At 38.5% G+C, this 23,050-nt stretch overlaps 1 protein-coding gene, 1 non-coding gene and 1 pseudogene across 20 annotated transcripts in view; 2 read left to right on the top strand and 1 right to left on the bottom strand.

Moving 5' to 3' along the window:
* Window positions 1-23,050, bottom strand: part of USP40 (ubiquitin specific peptidase 40) — a 91,836-nt gene that overhangs the window by 53,240 nt on the left and 15,546 nt on the right. For 16 of the 19 annotated variants that reach the window (XR_003435126.1, XR_003435125.1, XM_027117940.1 and 13 more), the window contains 5 exons: window positions 21,658-21,786; window positions 14,408-14,500; window positions 12,912-13,019; window positions 3,822-4,122; window positions 1,108-1,189 (listed from right to left, as the gene is read on the bottom strand). Coding sequence is in view for 17 of the 19 variants with exons in the window: in XM_027117940.1 (XP_026973741.1) it covers window positions 1,108-1,189; window positions 3,822-4,122; window positions 12,912-13,019; window positions 14,408-14,500; window positions 21,658-21,786 (713 nt within the window). In the remaining 2 variants the exon portion in view is untranslated. Of the gene's footprint in view, window positions 1-1,107; window positions 1,190-3,821; window positions 4,123-12,911; window positions 13,020-14,407; window positions 14,501-15,557; window positions 15,642-21,657; window positions 21,787-23,050 lie in introns of those variants that run through there. The other 3 variants (XM_027117833.1, XM_027117870.1, XM_027117957.1) reach the window with 2 other exon arrangements.
* LOC113605316 (small nucleolar RNA SNORA11) lies at window positions 11,234-11,367 on the top strand. Its single transcript, XR_003427157.1, has one exon. It is a non-coding gene; the product is annotated as a small nucleolar RNA SNORA11 (small nucleolar RNA).
* Window positions 14,550-15,130, top strand: LOC113626450 (60S ribosomal protein L17 pseudogene; annotated as a pseudogene).

Genomic DNA, 23,050 nt, shown 5'->3' with positions numbered 1-23,050 from the left:
GAGTCTGCTCTTTCCAAGTCAAATGGCCTCAGCAGCAGCCGGGCGCTTGCTACACTTTTCTGAACCCATTCAGCTGCTGTGAAGCACGGCACCAAAAACACTTCAGGCAGCCCCACCAACGGAGAGTTGGATGAAGCTATAGCCACCATTCAGGTACCTCAGGCACAATTCCGTGAATGTGGTCAAAGACAGCATGAGCTTTTCCATGACCACATTAAAAAGCTTAGTGCTCGCTGACTAAAACCCCATAGGCTGTTTTTGTTTTTAATACCAACTGCTAATCCACACCACTCAGGCAAGTTGGTTATCTTTCGCACTTAAGATATTCTACTCTGTTAAATTTTTATATTTTTAGTGTCTTGATTTTTGTTGAGATCTCCTCTGATCTTAATTTGCCATTCAATCTACCTATTTTTTTTCCTCAGCTTCAAATCAATGATAAAAATGTTGAACACATCCCTGCTATGTAATCAGCCCCTCAGGTCCACAAGGAGACCATGGGAACATCCATTTCCCTAATCCAGTACCCCACCGACCCAGAGAGCAAAGAACCAGTTCTTCATGGTCCAAGGTTAGACCTCAAAAGAGAATGTTCAGATCATCAAGTTCTCACAAACCACCCCTTTAATAATCCATTGTAGGCTTTTGCCCAAGATTGACATTAAGCCAAACAGTCTGTAGACTCCACATTTCCTCCCATTTGCCCACCTCTGGTCTGATGTCACTACGGGCTAGTTCTTCACAAACCACTTACACATGAGGGCAAATTTTCACAATGGGCTCTGTGCCGAGGGAATAACCTGACAGGCCAGGACACAATTCATTCAGCACAACTACGTGCTCACAGATTTCTCTAGTTTTCTTAAGCTTCAATCTCTACTTAGCGATGGCCATTTGTCATTATTTCATTCACTCTCACTGGGTAATTTCAAAGTAAAAGATACTCTCAGTATAAAAATTCAGCAGCTAATAAAAGGATACTGGCATTAAACAGTTGACTTTTTTTCCTCTTTAATTTAATTAATTCATTACTGAATACTTAAGACCTAAGTTAGATCCTCGTTCCCCAGAAAAACTATTCAAACTCTAAAAGTAATTTAAAATTACCTTTTTATTTGTAGTTCAATGTTGGCGGCATCCATTTCATTCAGCAAATGACATGGAACCCTGTACCTTGGGTTAGCTCGAGCTGTGAACAAAATTTTCCATTAACTTGTGCTGACTACATAAAAAGAGGCTGCTGAAGAGGCAGCACAGAAAACTAGAAAGGACCTCGCTGGGAGCTAGGAAAGCTTCTACTGCCTGTGTGAACATGAATTTTCTCTGGATCTCAGTTTTCACATCTTCAAATTGAAAACATTAAAACATATGAAGGGTAAACAGTTCTTTAAGCCAAGCTAGAGAATTCCATTTCTTCAACTCTTTCTAAATATACTTTTTAAAAAGAACACCTGCTGTTTTCTTCTTGATAACAAATGTAATAATTGGTCACTGTGAAAGTTCTGGAAATGATTTTTTTTGTAAAATAAATAAATATTACCTATAATCCCACTCCTAGGGAATACTGCTAAAATGCGATCTATATACTTCTGGTCTTTTTTCTGTTCTATACAATGTGTCTATACACACACACACACACACACACACACACACACACACCCCCCACACACCACGCTTATTTAAAGCAACTGGGAGTATAGTCAACAAACATGTAAGTTGCTTTTTCATTTCATATGTTGTGAATATTTTTCCAAATCTTTAAATGATTGCATAGTAGCCCATTCTATAAATAGCATAATTAATCTAACCAATCCTTTTCTGGTAGACATTTAGGTGATTTTCTGTTAGTCATTACTATAAAATAACGGGGGTAGCAAACATCCTTGAACATAAATAGGTATACACGGTCCTGATTATTTCAAGACAAATTTGTGGAAGTATAATTATTGGTTTAAGGTTTTTAAGTACATACAACCATATTGGTTGTATTACTTTATATACATACCAAATACAGAGGTAGTGCCAACTGTTGAGAACCAGGTTAACAGAAATATCTGATTTGGTAAGAAAAAGGTTGTCATTCATTGCTGTAATGATTCATGTTTTTTGGTTATGGGCCAGATGGAATTTTTTTTTTTTTGCAGTTTACTGGCTGTCCTTATTTCTTCTTTTGTACGTTAGTTATTTATATCCTTTTCCCAATTTACCACTGAGCACAATGGAATGAACGTAAGAGCACTCTACAGACGGGGAAATAAATCTGTCGTATATTTTGCTGTTTTCCACTAGCTTGTCATTTGCCTTTCGGTATTACGTAATAAGGTTTACATCACTTTTCCTCAATTTTTTTTCATTGCTTTTATGCTTAGAAAGGTCTTCTCTACCTTAAGATCAGAAAAATATTTATATTTTATGCATGTGAAGGCTCCTTTTTTACATCAACATTAAAGGAACTATAATTTCATGCAAGTGATAAATATCATCACTTGACTGTACTAACGGCTCATTCAAGTGATTAGCAACTAATCAACTTCTCAGTTGTATTTATTAATTCATTTTTCCCCTATTTATCTGAAAAGCTACCTTTTCGTGGATTAAAATCTTAAAAATACTTAGATCAACTCCTGGGCTTACTGCTCAATGGTCTGTCCAGCTCTTTGCACTAGCACTACACTGTCTTAACTGCTACAGCACCATAAATATGCTTATACTGACACAGTAAAGTTTCCTTGAGCAGTCCCTTCTTCAATTTTCATTAATTTATCTTCCCAGGTAAATTTTAGAATCATTTTGCCAAGTTCCATCCATTCATCCCCCAAAAAAGTCCATCAAGATTTTGGTTAGATCTTTATTCAAATCTTCAGCTAACTGGAAAACTGTCACTTAGTACATATTCCAATCATGTATACACTGAAGTTCAGTTCAGTGAAAAGGACAATATGTCACCTGAAGAAATTGATATATATTTCTGTAACTGTGAATTCAGCTCCCCAATATTTTTATCAGAACGATTACCATATTTTTTCCCCTCAGAAAAAAACAAAGCCCCTTCTGGTCAACAGAACAGTTATGTAATTGTTTCAGATCCAGAGAGTTAATTTCCTTTGATTCATCTGCAAATCGGTAACTGCTTTATTCTTATTCTTTACAAAAACGATCACTATGCTCAGTCTCTAAGAACAGTATCCTCATCTCTAATCATAGGTATGTCTCAATCTAAAGAGCTTTCCCAGTTGCATAAATTTGGGGAAGTGATCAAATAAAGTCTTGCAGACTGATTCATGTTAGTAGCTTCAATTCAAAAATTTATCACTGTGGGTCTCAGTGTTTAACCTCCACCATGGTATGAACTCTCTTAGAAGATTCAACAGAGGGCTTCAGAGATATTTCAATTGCTTAAAGACTTATCACCTTGACGAAAAGGAAAAAAGAAAGGAAAATAAAAGAGAACACATGAAAATAAGACCAAGGCCACTTGCAACTCAAAGACAACACATGGCCAAACTGCAGAGAGAAGCCTGAGCAGAGGACAATCACGTCTGCCCACACAACAAGAAACATGATGTGATCCAAGAAAATGCAATTTTGAAAATCTAACTACAGCCTCGTACTATTACAGGGGAAAAAACCCAGAAATATATAATCTTTAAAAAAGGACAGAATGTTGAATTTTTTCTGGTATATTTCTTACAGTTAGCTTGAAAATATTTTAAAATGTTTCAAGAGTAAACCTTCTAAAAGGGTAAACTTTCAAATAACATTCAATGTTTATCTTCTAAAGTGATCGACTTAAACAAATAGGGACATTTATCTTTCCATACCTTCAGGGGGTCTCTGCAACTGGGACTTCCGATAAAACAACATGTAGGCACTTTCTTTACCCTGAAATTGCTGTTCAATATCCTCTTCCTTAATTGGCTGGACTTGGGAATCGTTTACATCAAACCAGTGGGGACAGGAGGGTCTATCATTTAATCCTGGGGGTTCTGAAGTAAGTGTCTTCAAAAGTTGTTGATCATTTCTTCGTATATCAGACTCAGTCTGGAGAGAACAGTCCTTCAATAGACTAACTGTACTTTCATCTGAACTGAGCAGAAATATCTGAGAATGAAGCTGTAAAAACTATACAGAAAAAGAAAACAAACATTAGGTTAATGAAAAAAAATTTCATTGACATGATTACAAAATCTTTACCTTCCTTTCTGTGATTAGATATTTTAACGTCAACTTTTTGGCCTGGTCAGCTACGAGGGAAAAAAATTTCATTTGTGCCATAATAAAACATTTAATAAAACCCAGAGTGCTTTCTGTTAAATAGTCTAACAGTTATATCAAGGGAGAAAGCTGCCATGACACAATCTTAAAAATACTTTAATTATACCTGGTAATGCTGTTTTTAAAAAGTCTTTACTGAAACAGATTAGATAGAACAAACACTTCTGAAATGTTTAAAGCAATCGAAACAGAGCACAAAACAAAGGCAATTATACAATGAAGTACCATAGAAGATAATTTCAAAACTAGTGACTCAGACAAACTGCTGGGATATAGTCACAATTATAAGCTTACATTAACTAAATTCAGTGTTGTCTGTCCCGGAGGCTGACAGGCTAGCTCAGGAAATCAGAACACTGCAAGGCTGAAGTCATAATCTCAGAGACTATCATTTCTCAGGTTCCTCCACCTAAAGGATTACGAAGAAAAAAACCTTCTCTCCCCATTGCCTATCCCACCTCCCCATCCCCTACTCTACTCTTCTTTTATTCCCTAATCTCTATGTGGCTTTGTATCACCCCCTTTTCTCTCAGTACAAACTACTTTATGTAGAAAATCACTTGGGAGGTATATGTAACATTTGCTTAGATCATCAATCAACACGGAAAAGTGATTTTCTCATTTTTTCTTGGAAAGGAAGAATTTATGGTAACGTATACTCTCTAATCAAACAGAAGGGTATAGGGCATATGACCCAACGGCATTATTGTTAACACTGTGTGTAACAGATGGTAATATAGTTTTGTAGCTAATTTAAGTACAATAAAATAATAATTTGAAACCTCTGAGTAATGAATACTTTCTGTATAGCGAATCTTTTCTTGTTTGATAGTTGAGGATTAACTCTTAAACCTCAAACTTCAGTGTAGTCTGGTTCCAGTAATGGCAGAGAACTTTTAATTGGACTAACCCCACTGATTAAAAATTATAAACTTTAGACAAAATAATGAAAACAATTGTTTGGAGAGTAAGCAAAAGCTGACCTAAAGTGGAGGGAACATAATCCTTCAAAAGGGAAACAAGCTAGGTGAGTCCTGCATTAACCCACCACTTCCCAGTTTGTAGCAGAGCATGGTGGAAGAGAGTTCAAGCAAACGGCAAGAGTCTTACTGGACTAAGGAAACAGAATTTGAGACTGCCACAGAGCCTAGAAAGTGAAGGAGAAAACCCCATAAAGGAGTCCCAGATCTCTACCAAATCCTCCTCAAATCCTTGGCTGAGTCTTAAATGGTACATGGACAGCCTGAGACCCAAGGAACTGAGCAGAAAGCAACAGCTGGGAGATTTAAGATCTGAGTAGAGATTTTAGCGCCCTGCTGCTGGGTAGAAAGAACATAGAGTTAAATAAACATGTTGTGAATGGATTAGTAAGTTAAGATAGATTAGAAAAAAGAAAGAGCATGGAGTTGAAGTCCTGCCAAATTAGAGGCATATGACGAACACCTCAGGCTTTCCACTGAAATCCTAGAAGGGCCATGTCTCAGGTCAGGGATTGGCAAACTTTTCTATAAAGGGCCAGACGGTAAGTATTTTAGGCTTTGTGGGCTAAGAGGCAAACTTGAGCACCTTTCTAAAGGTAACTGTTTGAAAATATAAAGACAGTTCTTACCTGGGGGCTGTACAAAAAAGGCAGAAAGCCATAGTTTCCCCATGTTTGCTAACCTCTGCCTTAAGAGGGAGGACCATCCAGGCCCCAAGACTAACAGCTGCTCCCTAGGACTAACAGCTAAATGCAACAGATCCACGCTACCAAAGCCCCAAATGAAGCTCCCACAGGATCAACATGATTCAAAGTTACTTAATGGCCTGTTAGAATATAATGAAAAGCCCTTTAGAAACAATAACACAGGACTTGCCTGGTGGTGCAATGGTTAAGAATCAGCCTGCCAATGCAGGGGACATGGGTTCGAGCCCTGGTCCGGGAAGATCCCACATGCTGCGGAGCAACTGAGCCCGTGAGCCACAACTACTAAGCCTGCACTCCAGAGCCCATGAGCCACAGCTACTGAGCCCACGTGCCTAGAGCCCATGCTCCACAACAAGAGAAGCCTCTGCAACAAGAAGCCTGTGCACCACAACAAAGAATAGTCCCCACTCGCTGCAACTAGAGAAAGCCCACGCACAGCAACGAAGACCCAATGCAGCCAAAAATAATAAATATATAAACCTTCTAAAAAGCAGTAACATAATCCACAGCCTCTAAAACACATCACCCACAATGTCCAGTAGGCAATGTAAGAGTATATGACATGCAAAGAAACAGGACAATGGGATTCATAACCAAGAGATGACAGTCAATTCACAACAGAAAAAAAAAGGTAATAACTACAGACCCAGAAATAATCCAGATGTTATAAGAGTAAACAGCTAATGAAATATGTAAATTTACAGGAAAGGATGTACAGAGTAGGTTCAAATGGGAATTTCAGCAGAGAAACAGGCACGTTAAATAAGAGCTAAGAAAAAATTGTACAGCTGAATAACACAATATCTGAAACGAAAAAATTCATTAATTCATTGGCTGGGTTTAACAGAAGACTGGATACAGTAGGAGAAAGAATCAATGAACATGAAGACAGATCAATGGAAATTATCCAAATTGAGCGTGAGGGGAAAAAAAAAAAACTCCTGCTAGAATATCTAAGACCAGTGAGGAAATACTGAATGGTCCAATATATATGTAACTGTAATTTCTGAAGAAGAGAGAGATAATGGGGCATAAAAACAAATTGAAAATATAATGGCCAAAACTGAAGAAAGATTTCAAGCCACAGATTAAAAAAATCTTAGAAAATACAAAGCAAATAAACACAAAGAACACCATACTGAGACACACTGTTATTAAACTGCTAAAAACCAAAGATGAAGAGATTATCTTAAAAGTAGACAGAAAAAAAAGACACATTACATTTAAGTAACACTGACTTCTCAGCCAAAATAAAGGAAGCCAAAACATAATAAAATGACATCTTTAAAGTCCTGAAAAAACCAATAAGAGCTATTAACCTAGAATTCTGTATCCAGGACTTCCCTGGTGGTGCAGGAGCCTGCCAATGCAGGGGACACGGGTTCGATCCCTGGTCCGGGAAGATCCCACATGCCATGGAGCAACTAAGCCCGTGTGCCACAACTACTGAGCCTGTGCTCTAGAGCCCACGAGCCACAACTACTGAGCCTGTGTGCCATAACTACTGAAGCCCATGTGCCGTAACTACTGAAGCCCACGCGCCTAGAGCCCGTGCTCCGCAACAAGAGAAGCCATTGCAATAAGAAGTCTGCACACCACCATGAAGAGTAGCCCCCACTCGACCCAACTAGAGAAAGCCCGTGTGCAGCAACGAAGACCCAATGCAACCAAAAATAAATAGTTTTTTAAAAAGAAAAAAAGAATTCTATATCCAGCAAAAATACCATTTAAACAAATGAATGCAAGATAAAAACTTCAGACAAACAAAAGCTGAGAATATTTTTGCCAGCAGTTCTGGATGCCCAAGAACCGCTAAAGGAAGTTCTCTAGGTTGAAGGGAAATGATATTAGATGCAAACCTGGACATGCAAGAAGGAGCAATGAACACCAGAATGGATAAAATAAAACATGATTTTTTCATTAATTTCTTTAAAAGTTGCTTAAATGTTTAAAGTAAACACATACATACATACATACACACACACACGGTGAATTTACATATAATGGTAAAACATAAGACAACAGCAGAAAAGGATGGAAGTCGGGAAATGGAATTATGCTACTGTACCTTGTACATCTTACCTTGTACGTGAAGTGTTACAGTATTGGTCTGTAATTTATAATATTAACTTATGTACAGTGTAATCCCTAGAGTAAAAAAGTTAAAGTAGTACAGCTAAAAAGTCAACAGAGGAGACAAAAATCAAACACTAAAAATTACTTGATTAATCCAAAGGTATGAAAGACAGAAAGAAAGAAAGGCAAGAAAGACAGGAGAAGCAAATAAAAAACAAATGGCTACATGATAAATTCAAACTCAATCACACAATTTAATACATTAAAAATAAATGGGGGCTTCCCTGGTGGTGCAGTGGTTAAGAATCCGCCTGCCAATGCAGGGGACACGGGTTCAATTCCTGGTCTGGGAAGATCCCACATGCCATGGAGCAACTAAGCCCGTGCGTCACAACTACTGAGCCTGTGCTTTAAAGCCCGTGAGCTACAATGACCTAGCCCGCGTGCCACAACTACTGAAGCCCGCGTGCCTAGAGCCTGTGCTCCCCAACAAGAGAGGCCACTGCAATGAGAAGTCCACGCATTGCAACAAAGAGCAGCCTCCGCTCACTGCAACTAGAGAAAGCCCACATGCAGCAAAGACCCAATGCAGCCAAAAATAAATAAATTTTTAAAAAAATTAATAAAAAAAAATAAATGTACTGAACACTCTAATTTAAAGGTAGAGACTGTCAAACTCTATCATTTGATAGAAAACAGATGAACAATAGAGAAAAACAACAAATGCAAAGCTGTTTCTTTGAGAAGTTTAATAACCTTGGACTTCCCTGGTGGTGCAGTGGTTAAGAATCCGCCTGCCAATGCAGGGGACATGGGTTCGAGCCCCGGTCTGGGAAGGTCCCACATGCCATGGAGTAACTAAGCCTGTGCGCCACAACTACTGAGTCTGCGCTCTAGAGCCCACGAGCCACAACTACTGAGCCCGTGTGCAACAACTACTTAAGGCCATGCGCCTAGAGCCCATGCTCCACAAAAGAAGCCACTGCAATAAGAAGTCTGTGCACCGCGATAGAGTAGCCCCTGCTCACTGCAACTAGAAAGCCTGCGTGCAGCAACAAAGACCCAACACAGCCAAAAGTTAAATTAACTAATTAATTATTTTTAAAAAAGAAAAGTATAATAACCTTGACAAATCCCTATCAAGACTGATGCAAAAGAAAGCTAAGAAACACAAATTACCAATATCAGAAATGAAATAGGGTCCTACAGAAATTAAAAGGATAATATGATAATATTTCAAACAACTTTATACTAAGAAATTTGACACTTTGAGAACCAATTCCTTAAAAATCTCAATTTTCCAAAATAAGCAGGAACCAACTTCATACTGTTTACAAGAGACACACTTGCATTAGAAAGCTTGTATGTTACATTAATACCAGATAAGGTAGATGTGAAGGTAAGGACTATTAGCAGAGATAAAGGAAGGGCATATGTCAAGAGGCCATTAACAATCCAAAATGTGTATGCAACTAATAATATATCTTCAAGATACATGAAGCAAAACTGTCAACAGTAAAAGGACGAAAGGGCAAAGGTACAATTAGAGTTGGAGATTTAAAACTACTCTCTCAGTAACTGATACAACAAAAAGACAGAAAAATTAGTTAAGAATAGGGATGAAATAAAGAATGTTATTAACCAATTTGACCTAGCTGACATTTATGAAACACTATACCCAACAAATGCAGAAAATTAATAACTTTACTGGTGAATAGAAACATTCAGCAACACAGACCATATCCTGAGGCATGAAACAAGTCTCAAAAAATTAAGAATAAGTGAAATCATAGAGAGCATGTTTTCAGAGTAAAATGGAATTAGACATCAATTTATAGATATAACGAAAAGATAACTAGAAATTCCCCAAATATTTGGAAATTAAGCAATCCACCTCCAAAAACCTCATGGGTCAATGAAAGAATCAGAAGGAAAAATTACAATATATTTTGAATGGAAAGATAATAATAACATGTCAAATTTAGCTACAGCTAAATTAGCGCTAAGAAGGAAATTATAGATTTAAAAGCATGAATTAAAAGGCAGGTTTAGGGCTTCCCTGGTGGCACAGTGGTTAAGAATCTGCCTGCCAATGCAGAAGACACGGGTTCGAGCCCTGGTCTGGGAAGATCCCACGTGCCGTGGAGCAACTAGGCCCGTGAGCCACACTACTGAGTCTGCAGGTCTGGAGCCTGTGCTCTGCAACGGGAGAGGCCGCGACAATGAGAGGCCCGCGCAGCGTGATGAAGAGCAGCCCCCGCTCGCCGCAAAAGCTTTCTCGCCGAGAAAGCCCTCGCACAGAAACGAAGACCCAACACAGCCAAAAAATAAATAAATGAATTTATTTAAAAAAAAAATTTTAAAAGGCAGGTTTAAAAAACAACTGAGATACCAACCCAAGAAGCTAGAAAAAGATGATTAAATTAAATCCCAAAGGTAAAAGGAAATAATTAAAAACAAGAGCAGAAATCAATGAAGTAGAAAACAGATTAGTAGAGAAAAATAAAGGCAAAAAAGTTGTTTTTTGAAAAGCTTAATAAACTTGATAAGCCCTAAGCAAGACTTATGAAAAAATAAAAGTAAGCAAACACAAATTATTAATATCAGGAATTAAAAAGAGGAAATTTAGGTCCTACAGACACTAGAAAAGATAATATGAAACATTTTGAATAGCTTCATGCCAATAAATTTGACACCATAGATAAAAGGGCAAATTCTTTAAAAAATATAATTTTCCAAAATAATTCAAGAAATAAAAAATCTAAAACAACTCTACAAATAAAGAAATTAAAACTATAATTTAAAAACCTTGCCATAAAAAAATTCCAGGTCTAACTAGCTTCACCATTTAAGAAAGAAATAATAATCTATCTCAGAGAAATCCTTTCCAAGAATATAAAAAAGGAACATTTCCTAACTTCTTTTGAGTCCTGCATAACCCTGATACTGAAACCTGACAAAGATATTACAGAGAAAGAAACTTAAAGACCCATATCTCTCACAGACACAAAATCCTTAGGAAAATATGAGCCAAATGCATACAGCAATGCATACAAGTACATCACGACCAAGTGTGCTTTACCCCAGAAATGTAAGGTTTGCGTTCACACTGAAAAGGTCAGTCAACAGAATTCACCACATTAACTGAATAAAAGAGAACAGCCATGTGATCACATCGATAAATGTAAACAAAACAGCATGTGATAAAATCCAACCTCTATTCAAGATAAAACTATCAGCTGCTTATATCACACCCGAAAGGAATCCAGGTTCACTGTGATAATGGGCATAAGACTTTTGGCCTTCCTATGAACAAATACTCTACATGTGTCCTCCTGCACTTCACGTGGCTGCTGGGCAAGACTAGTGGGACAGGGTTCAATATTGGAAGAAAAGCTGCAGTATTTAGTGGGGAAGTCCTGCCACTTAGAGCCTGTCCAGCCCATGAATGGGTGGGCCATGAGTGGTCTCATAAATATAAAGGCTTTGAACCTCTCTTTTCAAGAGAAAAAAAAAAAGAAAGAAAGAGAGAGATTCCAACTATATGCCATTCTGGAAAAGGCAAAACTATGGAGACAATAAAAATACCAGTGGCTGCCAGGAGTTTGGGGGAGAGGGGTGATGAATACACAGAGTACAGTTTTTTAGTGCAGAGAAAATACTCTGTATGACATTATAACAATGGATATATGTCAGTATACTTTTGTCCAAACCTACAGAATGTACCATACTATCTACTCCATTAGAATGAACCTTAGGTGAACTGTGGACTTTGGCAATTATGATGTGTCAATGTAGTTCATCCTTGGTTTAGGGTAAAAAAAAGAAACACACCACCCTGATGAGTGATACTGATAACACCTACGCATGTATGTGGGAAGGGGGTATATGGGAAATTTCTGTACCTTCTTGTTAATTTTGTTATAAACCTAAAACTACTCAAAAAAAAGTCTTAAAAAAAAGAACATTCAGTGTTAGGATAGGTATTTTTGGCAAGATTCATTTCAGTTATACACATATGTATACAAGTTATATACGTGTGTGTTGGTTGGATTGTGATGTAAGATGCATTTTTTAGGTCAAAAAAGTTTGCAAGCCATTGTAGTTAAGTTATATTGGCAAATAAAAGCACAAATTAACCTCAAAGAAAAAAGACATAAGACTATCAGTCAACTATAAGTACAAGCTAACTTCCTCAAATTTATGAAGGATATTTTTATTTAAAAACAAAACAAGACAAAAAAGTCCCTGCACAGCTGATAACATACTTAACAGTAAAATATTGAAACACTGATCCAATCGTTTTAAATGAAAACCTAAGACTGTCTATGAACTCATGGTCATTAATTTATGAACTGTGGTCTAATTAAAAGGTGAACTTAAACACAGACTATATTATGTACACTCTTTGCTTCTACAAGAAATAGCTCCAAAATATTGACTAATTGTTCTGTTGCTTTGCTTGTTTTTAGTCAAGTTTTTGTCTCCCAAGTCTGGCAGTACCAGTTTTTAAACCTAACCTTACAGCCTAGGAAGCCAGATTGCCAAGTTTAGGAGAACTGTGTGTCAAAGAAAGATAAAAGTGAAATTGGGGTGAATACCTGAAGACGTTTCTATAAATAAGATGATAAGCTTTAGGATATGAACTTTGTGACATTTTTTGCTGTTGTGATTAAAAGCCCCTCCTCTATTCTTTTTTTGCTTACTTCTTGATTCTATAAATTGCTTAATAATTAACTGAATTCTAATCATTAAACAAAATACTAATTGTATCCATCTAATTTAAATTTCCTTCCCCAAAGAAATTCATGTTGCCAAAATCATAATAAAATTTCCTGGGAATAGGACTTCTTATAAGGATGTCATGTATTACCTTTCGCAGTGGTCCATACTGTTTTCTGTACTTCTTATTCCAAGATATTCCTATCTTTTTCAAGAGCTTCTGGCCCAGCTGATCAACAGGAATTAGATTACTCTCCTCCTTATGAGAGAAAAGAAAGTCATTTAAGAAAATCTGATAAGATATAACCTCAACACTTATGAGTTCAACGGACCCAACAGGATTAATAAATGTGCCTGTAACAGCAAACATGTAAGTGGATGAACCATAATTGTTTCAAAATAAAAAGTTTTTTAAAAAATTAGATTAAGCCTAAGTTTAGAAAACTTGAATTCTGCCACTTTCCATGCGGCAAAGTCTAAACATTTCAAGAGCAATATCCAAAGAGTATTCCAAGGTTTGGTAAATCCTGATATTATGTGGGATTTTTAGAAGAAATACTTTAGTGCAAAAAGACTGTCTCTTCTGAATGTTCTGAAGTATAACCAAGTTCTAAAAGGGGGTAAGAAGTGACTATTATGGGCTGAAATGTGTCCCTCTACTATCAGAATTCATATGCTCAATTCCTAACCCTCAAAATTTCAACTGTGACTATATTTGGACAGGGCCTTTAAAGAAGCGATTAAGTTAAAATAAGGCCTTTAGCGTGGGCCCTTATCCAATCTGACTGGTGTCCTTATAAGAAGAGGAAATCTGGACACACAAAGACACAGGGATGCGCATGCACGTAGAAAAGACCACGTGAGAAAGCAGCAAGGCGGCAGCCATCCGCAAGCCAAGGAGAGAGGCCTCAGAAGAAACCTGCTGACACCTTGATCTGGACTTCCAGCCTCCAGCACTATGAGAAAATAAATTTCTGTTACGTTAGACACCCAGTCTGTGGGATTTTGTTATGGCAGCCCTAGTAGACTGATATAGTGGCCATAGACCAATTCTCAACCGAGGTCCCTAGTAAGAAATTGAGATAAAAACTGTTTATTAAGAACGAATGAATAAATGAGACTACCATCCTTACAACAGGGTACAAAGCAAACATTAAAAGTCACATACGTGAGGTATTATCAATACTGGGAATGAAAAAGGGGACATAACTTCAGATCCTACAGACATTAAAAGGATAATATGGGAAAACAGTAAATTCCAAAACCGTATGTAAAGTAAATCCCAATTCAATTTAAAATAACAATAATAATATCACAAAAAACTTGTAACCCAATCCCAAAATATGTATATAAACACAAAGGAAACAGAATGCAAAGAATATATATCAAAGTGTTAACAATGACCGGACATTTGGTTTATTTAAACTTTGTTTCTTTATATACTTTCTAATTTTTTCCCCTCAAATTTTCTACTATTCATATGTATTCCTTTTACAACCAGAAAGTCTCCAATAAAAAATTTTTTTTAAATAGACAGAGAATTTCCCAAAAGAAAAAGACTATGAACAGTAACAATATCACTTCTGCCAACTGAATCATACATCTGATATACATACACAAATATAAACATACACTCTCTCTCTCTACCTGTAGTAAGACTGCTTTTAGAATCATCAATGGATCATCAATCTCTTCATTTTGAAGATCTTCCAAATTCACATCTGGATTACTTTTGTCCTCCTAAGAAAGAAAACAATAAAAAAGTTTCTCTTTTCTGGTAAGCGGCCTGAGGTGACCTCTAAAAATGGTTCACTATTCACCTGACCCAGAAAACCCCACAAAATCATGCAAGAGATTCAAATCTTCGTGTTCACTTTAAGAACACTCATGAAACTGCCCAGGCCGTTAAGGATATGCACATCCGAAAAGCCACCAAGTATGTGAAGGACGTCACTTTAAAGAAGCAGTGTGTGCCATTCTGTCATTACAATGGTGGAGTTGGTAGGTGTGCCCAGGTCAAACAGTGGGGCTGGATGCAGGGTCGGTGGCCCAAAAAGAGTGTTGAATTTCTACTGCACATGCTCAAAAATGCAGAGAGTAACGCTGAACTTAAGGGCTTAGATGTAGATTCTCTGGTCACTGAGCACATCCAGGTGAACAAAGCCCACAAGATGCCACGCAGGACTTACAGAGCTCATGGTCGGATCAACCCATACATGAGCTCTCCCTGCCACACTGAGATGATCCTTACTGAAAAAGAACAGATTGTTCCTAAACCAGAAGAGGAGGTTGTCCAGAAGAAATAGATATACCAGAAGAAACTGAAGAAACAAAAACTTATGGCCCAGGAATAAATGCCGCAAAAAAAAATGCAAATAAAAGTAAAAAAAAAAAGTTTCTATCACTAATCCCTTAAAAAGCAGTTAACGAAATAGGAGTGTTTGTGCCACAGAGGTTTCAAGATGGAGAAATGATGATAAAAACATCATAATAATTTGTATATGGAATCAGGCAGCCTGATTCAGGCAGCCTGGTTTGAAATGTCAACTGGTTGAATAATCCTGGACAAATTACCTAATCTCTCTGGCATTATCTGTAAATTGGGATTGTGAGATAAGGAAAGCTTCTAGCACAATACACACAGCGGGTTCCAGCATTTTCCCACTAAGCACTACTTTAGCTGCATCCTACAATTTTGATATGTTGTGTTTTCATTATCATTCAGTTCAAAATATTTTCTGGTCTCAACCCAATTTATTCTCACTCACTTATGTTGGCCTAGCAAAATCCTACCAACCTCTGCAAGCTCAGCTTAAACATTCCCTCCTATTTTCTTTCTTTCTTTCTTTATTTTTGGCTGCGTTGGGTCTTCGTTGCTGCGTGCGGGCTTTCTCTAGTTGCGGCGAGCATGGGCTACTCTTCGTTGTGGTGTGCGGGCTTCTCACTGCGGTGGCTTCTCTTATTGTGGAGCACGGGCTTAAGTAGCTGTGGCACGCGGGCTCAGAAGTTGTGGCACATGGGCTTAGTTGCTCCGTGGCATGTGGGATCTTCCTGGACCACGGCTCGAACCCGTGTCCCCTGCATTGGCAGGCAGATTCTAAACCGCTCCACCACCAGGGAAGTCCCTCCCTCCTATTTTCTGATCACCCAAGTTTGCACCCCATCTTATGAAGTTACTTGGAAACATGTCAAAATTCCTGATAAGGTATTTTTATTATTTCATACATGACATCTTGCAAAGGTATTTTAAACTGGCTTAAAATCATAAACACAAATAGACCTAAACAGTTAACATAAGACAAAACTAATAAAGAAATATAGAAGAATACGGCAGATGAAATACAACCATCCTGCTGTAAAATTACTAAAAATGCTGGATAAAGTAAAACACACAACAAAAGAAAATCTCTTTTTAAACACATGCCGAACTAGCAAGAGAACATTGGAAAAATCCTCAGAGAACAAGTGACATGAGGATCCAAGGGAAGAAATCCAGAGTTGAGGTCTCCAGCCGCTCAACGTTGCTGACACACAGCTTCCACCTTGATGCTCACACAGGACAGGGTCTGGGAGACAAAGCGTAAGGACCTACCTAAAGTGGGGAGTTGAATGGCTGGTTTTCTAAACAACCAGCTCTCCAATTCTTTGACACCACCTGGCTGTCCGTTAATTCAATTCTGACACTAATGTTGCTAAGTGCCACGAGGATGCCCCCACTTCAGACACCAGCTGCAAATGGGGTTCCCAGGCTACCTGCACTTCGGCCTGGCTGATCACAAATTCTACAAGCTCCACTTCATGTCTGATAACTTCCTGGAACATCTCATAGAACTCAGGAACTTATACTCAGGACTAGAGTTTATTACAAAGGATACAAACGAACATCCAGATGAAGGTACACAGGGCAAGGCTGGGGAGGGTCCCGAGGGCAGAAGCCTCTGTCCGCGTGGAGTTGGGGTGGCCACCCTCCCTGCACATGGATGTATTCACCAACCTGGAAACTCCCTTAGTCCTCTTCTTTCAGAGTGTTAATCAAAGTTTCATTATGCAGGCATGATTGATTAAATCATTGGCCCTCGGTGACCAAACTCAATCTCCAGCCCCTGTGCCTCCCTGGGTGAGGGGGTGGGTCTGAAAGTTCCAACCCTCTAATCATGTGGTTGGTTTCTCTGCTGACCAGCCCTCACCCCGCAGGTAACCTGATTAGCATAAACTCAGGTATGGTTGAAAGGGGTTCATTATGAACAAGAAAAGACATGCCTAATCACTCAGGAAATTTCAAGGAGCTCTGTGCCAGGGACCTGGGACAAGGACCAAGTATATATTTTTTATTATACCACAAAGATAGATTCCAGCAGAAAGCTAGAAACCTGAAAGGACTATGCTATCAATATAAGCATGACCTACCAAAAAATCCACCCCACAACAAAGGACAATGAGAAACTTGCTTGTTTTGACCTTGATACTAGATGAAGGTGGAAAAACATTTCCTCTAATAATCTGTAATCACAAGTAGGTCTTCATGTGGGTTGTGGCCCAAATTCACATCAGTTGTATGGCTCTAGAACCACCAAGTCTAGATCTTATTTTAAAGGTATTAAAGGTTGGAGGTGACCCCAGGCATGTGGTAGAGACAAATACACATCTTTCGTGGAAGAAGGTACTTTTAACTCAGGCTTCAAATTACTCCTACACCGTGTTCTTACAAAACCAACCAGCCAACCAAGATCACAGTCTAAAATAGCAAAATCATAAGGAAACAGAATCAGCAGATATCCAAAGACCCACAAAGTCTTCAGATACTGCAATTATCAGAGAATAAAACAGTATGTTTAATATGTTTAAAGACATTTATAGCTAAGGAACAAGAGATTTAAAAATGGTAGGAGAGGGCTTCCCTGGTGGCGTAGTGGTTGAGAGTCCGCCTGCCGATGCAAGGGACACGGGTTCGTGCCCCGGTCTGGGAAGATTCCGCATGCCGCGGAGCGGCTGGGCCCGTGAGCCATGGCCACTGAGCCTGTGGGTCCGGAGCCTGTGCTCCGCAACAGGAAAGGCCACAGCAGTGAGAGGTCTGCATACCGCGAAAAAAAAAAATAATAAAAAATAAAAATGGTAGGAGGGGAGATGCAGGCCGGCATTGCCTAGGGTGTGACATGCCCTAGGTGGCACATGGGCTGGGCCTAGTCCTCCTGCACTCTGCCGGTGTCCAACCTTGGCCTTGTGGGGACAGGCTGGTCCAGGAGGCACCAGTCCCAGGGCTGCCTACTGGGAGCTGTTGTAAAACTTCTTTGTCCCACATCCTCAAATGTGCAAGATGATGCTTGAAGTGATGTCAACCATCAGTGAAGCAAAAGACCCCACTTTGGAAGGCACAGGTCAGGCTCCTCTTTACAGCAGATCGAGAGCCACATTTTGAATAGTTAATGACCTCCAGGCAAGAGGCAAGAGATCATCTTCTACTTAGGTTGAGAGAGACTGAGATGTTGGCTTTCACCCAGGGAACATTATGTGGGGTTGGTCATGAAACTTGTTCCTTGCAGACAGCTCCTTGAAAGGGAAGAAGAAATTGCTAAACTATAAGCAGAGAAAACAATACCTGTCTATGTTTAGTGTATCTGGAATCCTTTGTCTCTAGGTATAAGAGATCTCTCAGGATAATGGTAGTAGAGAGACAAGCAGTGTCCATCAGGTGTACCTACTGAAGTTGAAATTCTTAAAGCACTCATCATTATGTGAACACCACAAAGCTCGTGATTCTTAAAGAGCAGAATTAAAAAAAAAAAAAAAAAGGGATGCTTCGTAGAGGCCATGAATAAGGAAATACACAAGCACAAACAGAAAGCAATCTTCTGATTGTTCTTTAAGCCCCAAGGAAGACCTTGCTAAAGTACCAGAGCTTCAAGACCAGAGAAGCAGTGCAGAGGGCAAAACCAAATGAAAGAATGCCTGCCTGCCCTCTCGAGTTACATAATGGAACCGGGAGAAGAGCTTGGCTGCTGACCATTTCCAAAGAAATGAACACAAAATTGCAGAGAAGTTCAAGGAAGCACAAGTCAAAAGGAAGACACAAAGAAAAGAATCATTACTTTTGAGCCACGCTACCTCACCACACAGTGTGAAGCTACCTCTGTGCATGACGTCAATGATAAACTTAAATAGGAAACTGTAAATAAATATTTTATGCCTCAAAATACTGAGGATAAATCCCACTAGCTAGAGAAGTGCCTGAAATCTGACAATGGCTGAGCAAAATTGAAGAAATGTCTGCAGCCAGCATGGAGGAAAGCAGAGACACACTCCCGAGGCGGAAGCCAAACTGACATGGAGCGCAGGGGCACTTTCTAAGGCTGGAGAGAGACAGGGCAACATCAGAAGAAAAGGCTACCACAAATGGAAGCATAAATGGAAGGAAAAAACCAAGAACTACAGTGGAAAAGGCAAAGAGAAAAAAATAAACGAACAACATCATAACTATTTATTAGACCTGTTCGCAAGTTTCTATGAGAATCTAATAAAAGGCTTCAACTTCATCTTTTAGAGAGAATGAAATAAAGTTAAAATAATTGTTTGAAAGGGCTGGGGGTGCCCTAGAGGGTAAGGTTCACTACTACAGGACCCTGCGACTGTAAGACAGCAGAGTGAAGGAAGGCAACAGGGTAATAAGAATCAGCAACGAAGGATGGAAACATGGAGAGCAGAGTTAGACCAGAGGAGGATAAGAAGTGCTTCACTCCATCTGACTGGAATGTGCCCAAACAAGCTAGTATCTTGGCAAATACGGCACAAGCATTTGAGAGCTGCTTCTATGGCTTCCTCAACCCAGAACGGGATAAACCCAGTTCTAGAAATAAAAGAAATGGAAGGTTAAGGACCACAAAGAGTGAAACAAAACTGTCTTTTTCCAAAAATGTCTACAACATAAGAGGGTTTAGCAAGATGGTTGATTATAAAATCAATGTACTAAAGATAACTGTACTTCAATACACCAGCCACAAATAGTCCAAAAAATACAGTATAGACATAGCCCCACAGAACACCTCCCTGATCAACATTTTCCCACTAGAACAGTTAGATTTTAAATACCCAAACTTTACAAAACATACGTTATCTCTCAGTGCATTCTAAGTACAACTGATAGAGCATCAGAAACACAGGTAGATGTTCTGAAAGGCAAAGTGAATGTCAACAAAGGCAACACAGCATCTTCAATACTGCTGGCACTCAGAGAAGCCATGTTATTACATGTGGAGCAATTTTTCATTCACAATAATATTAACTGTTTGACACTCTTTTTTTTTTTTTTTTTTTTTTTTTGCGGTTTGCAGGCCTCTCACTGCTGTGGCCTCTCCCGTTGCGGAGCACAGGCTCCGGACGCACAGGCTCAGCGGCCATGGCTCACGGGCCCAGCCGCTCCGCGGCATGTGGGATCTTCCCGGACCGGGGCACGAACCCGTGTCCCTTGCATCGGCAGGCAGACTCTCAACCACTGCGCCACCGGGGAAGCCCCGGTTTGACACTCTTGAAGATAGGTTTTAAGCATTCTACATCCTAACATGATGGGTTGGAATTTACCAGTGTTTTAGTTACATTTTAGAAAACTGGTTGAGAGTTTGGTGCTGGTGTGTAATAGATTATAATTTTTCCCACTGCAAATAACTGGAAGTGGATTCCCAATTAGTGCTTTCTCTTCTAGAGAAAATTATGAAACTTTTTTAGAAGACATTAAAGAAGCTCTAAAAACCAAAAAGATGTATCTTGTTTACACATGTAGATACAAAATGCCACTACTTTTATGTGTGTGTATGTGTGAGAAAATTGACAAGGTGATTCTAGAAATGTTCAGAAAAGCATTAAAATCCAAGACAGGCAAAACACTCCTGAAGAATAATAACACATAGGGAGACTTGCCCTACCAGTTATCATAACATAGTATAAAGCTACAGAAATTAACAATGTGGTATTTGCCTAGGAATAGAAAAAAAGAACAATAACAACAACAACAAAAACAGAATACAGAGCCCCAAAATGGACTCAAATGTAAGAAAACAATTGATATAACAGAACTGGCATTGTAAACTGGTGGGGAAAGAATGGATCATTCAATAAATGGTAATGGGCAACTGGGTACCCAGATGGAAAAACAACATCACAACATTCACAGCAAAGCATTCCAGGAAGACTGAAGTTTCAACTGTAAAAGGCAAAACTATAAGAGTTTTAGAAGACAATATAGGAGGAAAATCTTTGGTTGGTGCCATGAAAGAAAGAAAAGCTGAGGAATGGTTACTGATTAAAGGAGACTTAAGACATATGCTAACTAAACCTAATGCACGATCCTGGGCTTGATACTAGAGTGGGGCAGAAAATGCTCTAAAGGATTTGGACGAGGCCGCTGTGAAATCTGAATATAAAACATATATTAGATAATAAATAATATTATATCAGTGTTAAAGTTCCTGATTTTGACCTATGCTTATGTAAGAGAATGTCCTGGTTCTCAGGAGATAAACACTGAGTTACTTAGGGGTAAAGAGGTCTAATGGCTTCAACTTTATTTCTAGTGGTCAGCACTGATAATGATAATGTTAACTGTGTGTGTGTGCATGTGTCTGTATACAGAGGATGTGCCTGCACAAATGTGGCAAGATGGTTAACAACTGGAGAACCTAGGTGAAGTGTATACAGGAGGTGTTTGTACTATGCTGGTTATTTTTCTGTAAGTGTGAAATTATTTAGAAATAAAAAATTTAAACATCTATCTGTATTAACTTTCGGTGCCTATAAGTTTTCTACAGAGTGAATATATAATAAATGGCAAAAGATTAGCCTCACCAAGATAATGGGACTAGAAAAGGAAAAAATTGCAAAGATACTTTTAATCTAATTTCTATACTTACTTGAAACTGCCAGTTTCCCAAATGATCTACATCTTTAATATACACATGATAATGGCCTCCGTAGCAACCACCTTTGTGTATAATAACTGAGAAGAGGTCATACAAATATTCCAAGTCATCTAATTCACTCTACAAGAAAGAGCACAAACATTGATACAGTTTACATAAAATAAGAAGATACATAACCAAAGGGGGAAAAAAAATGTCAACTATTAAAGTTAGTAAGAAACTTCACTATTATTGTTATTTAGGGTAAATTAAGATAAATTTGAATAATCGGCTTTAAAATTTGAAATTCGTAATTCTTAGACTGAAAATTATCTATCGTTGATCTAATACCAATCACATTATGCCAAATTCTGCCTCTGAGTTAAACATAAAAACATATATCCAGGGACTTCCCTGGTGGTCCAATGGTTAAGAATCCACCTTCCAATGCAGGAGAAGCAGGTTCGATCCCTGGATGGGGAACTAAGATCCCACATGCCACGGGGCAACTAAGCCCGTGCGCCACAACTAGAGAGAAGCCTGCACACCGCAACAAAAGATCCCTCAAGCCGCAACTAAGAACCGACGTAGCCAAATAAATATTAAAAAAAAAATATATATATATATATATATATATATATCCAAACAAGATGTTATTTTTATGTACTTTGGCTAAAATCGTGTAACCCCATGTGATAACAAAACACACAGTACCCTATCAGAGTTTTAGCAAGAAAAAACCATCCTGTATTAAACTATTATGCTGCTTTATAAATGTGCTCTTTAGCAGTTGAATTCGTCCTACATTTTAACTAGAGTGTCATGCACCTCTAAGTCAGAGTTGTATCTACTATCTATCACCCCTCCTGACACTTCAGTCCTCTGCATATAACAGGAGTTTAGCAGTTATGAATACTAGCTGGTTTCCTTTAGAGGCAGTTTAGTGGAATGAACAGGTTCTTCCTTGATTTATCAATTCTATGATCAATCTTTTCTACAAGTAGCGTGCTCTGTAGTTATGGACACCTACACTGGCATTAAAAAAACCTTCTCTAGGTTAAGGGATACTTGGCATATGGATGCTACTTGAGGGAGTGCCAATTATTTAAGAACTTATTTGCTTAAATTGCACTTTTTAAGTAAGCAGCATTTTTTAAATGTCTGGCTTAGGGAAAACACAAGAGAGATGTAAACAAAGATGCAAAATGATAATTTTTTCATTAATACAGAAATCAGAAAGTAAAATTATTGTGAATTGCTTAGATAAGTGTTGTTTTGCTTTTTTCAGTTTTGTTATTTCAACATACGTCAAAATCATGTGACAAACTACTTTTTTTTTTTTTTGGCTGCACCACACAGCTTGCAGAATCTCAGTTCCCCAACCAGGGACTGAACCCGGGTCATG

This window comes from Aethalodelphis obliquidens, unplaced genomic scaffold, assembly GCF_003676395.1.
Source record: "Aethalodelphis obliquidens isolate GAN/ISIS:26980383/991018 unplaced genomic scaffold, ASM367639v1 scaffold2, whole genome shotgun sequence".
Lineage (NCBI taxonomy): Eukaryota > Metazoa > Chordata > Mammalia > Artiodactyla > Delphinidae > Aethalodelphis > Aethalodelphis obliquidens.
This window is presented reverse-complemented; position numbering and strand designations above follow the sequence as displayed.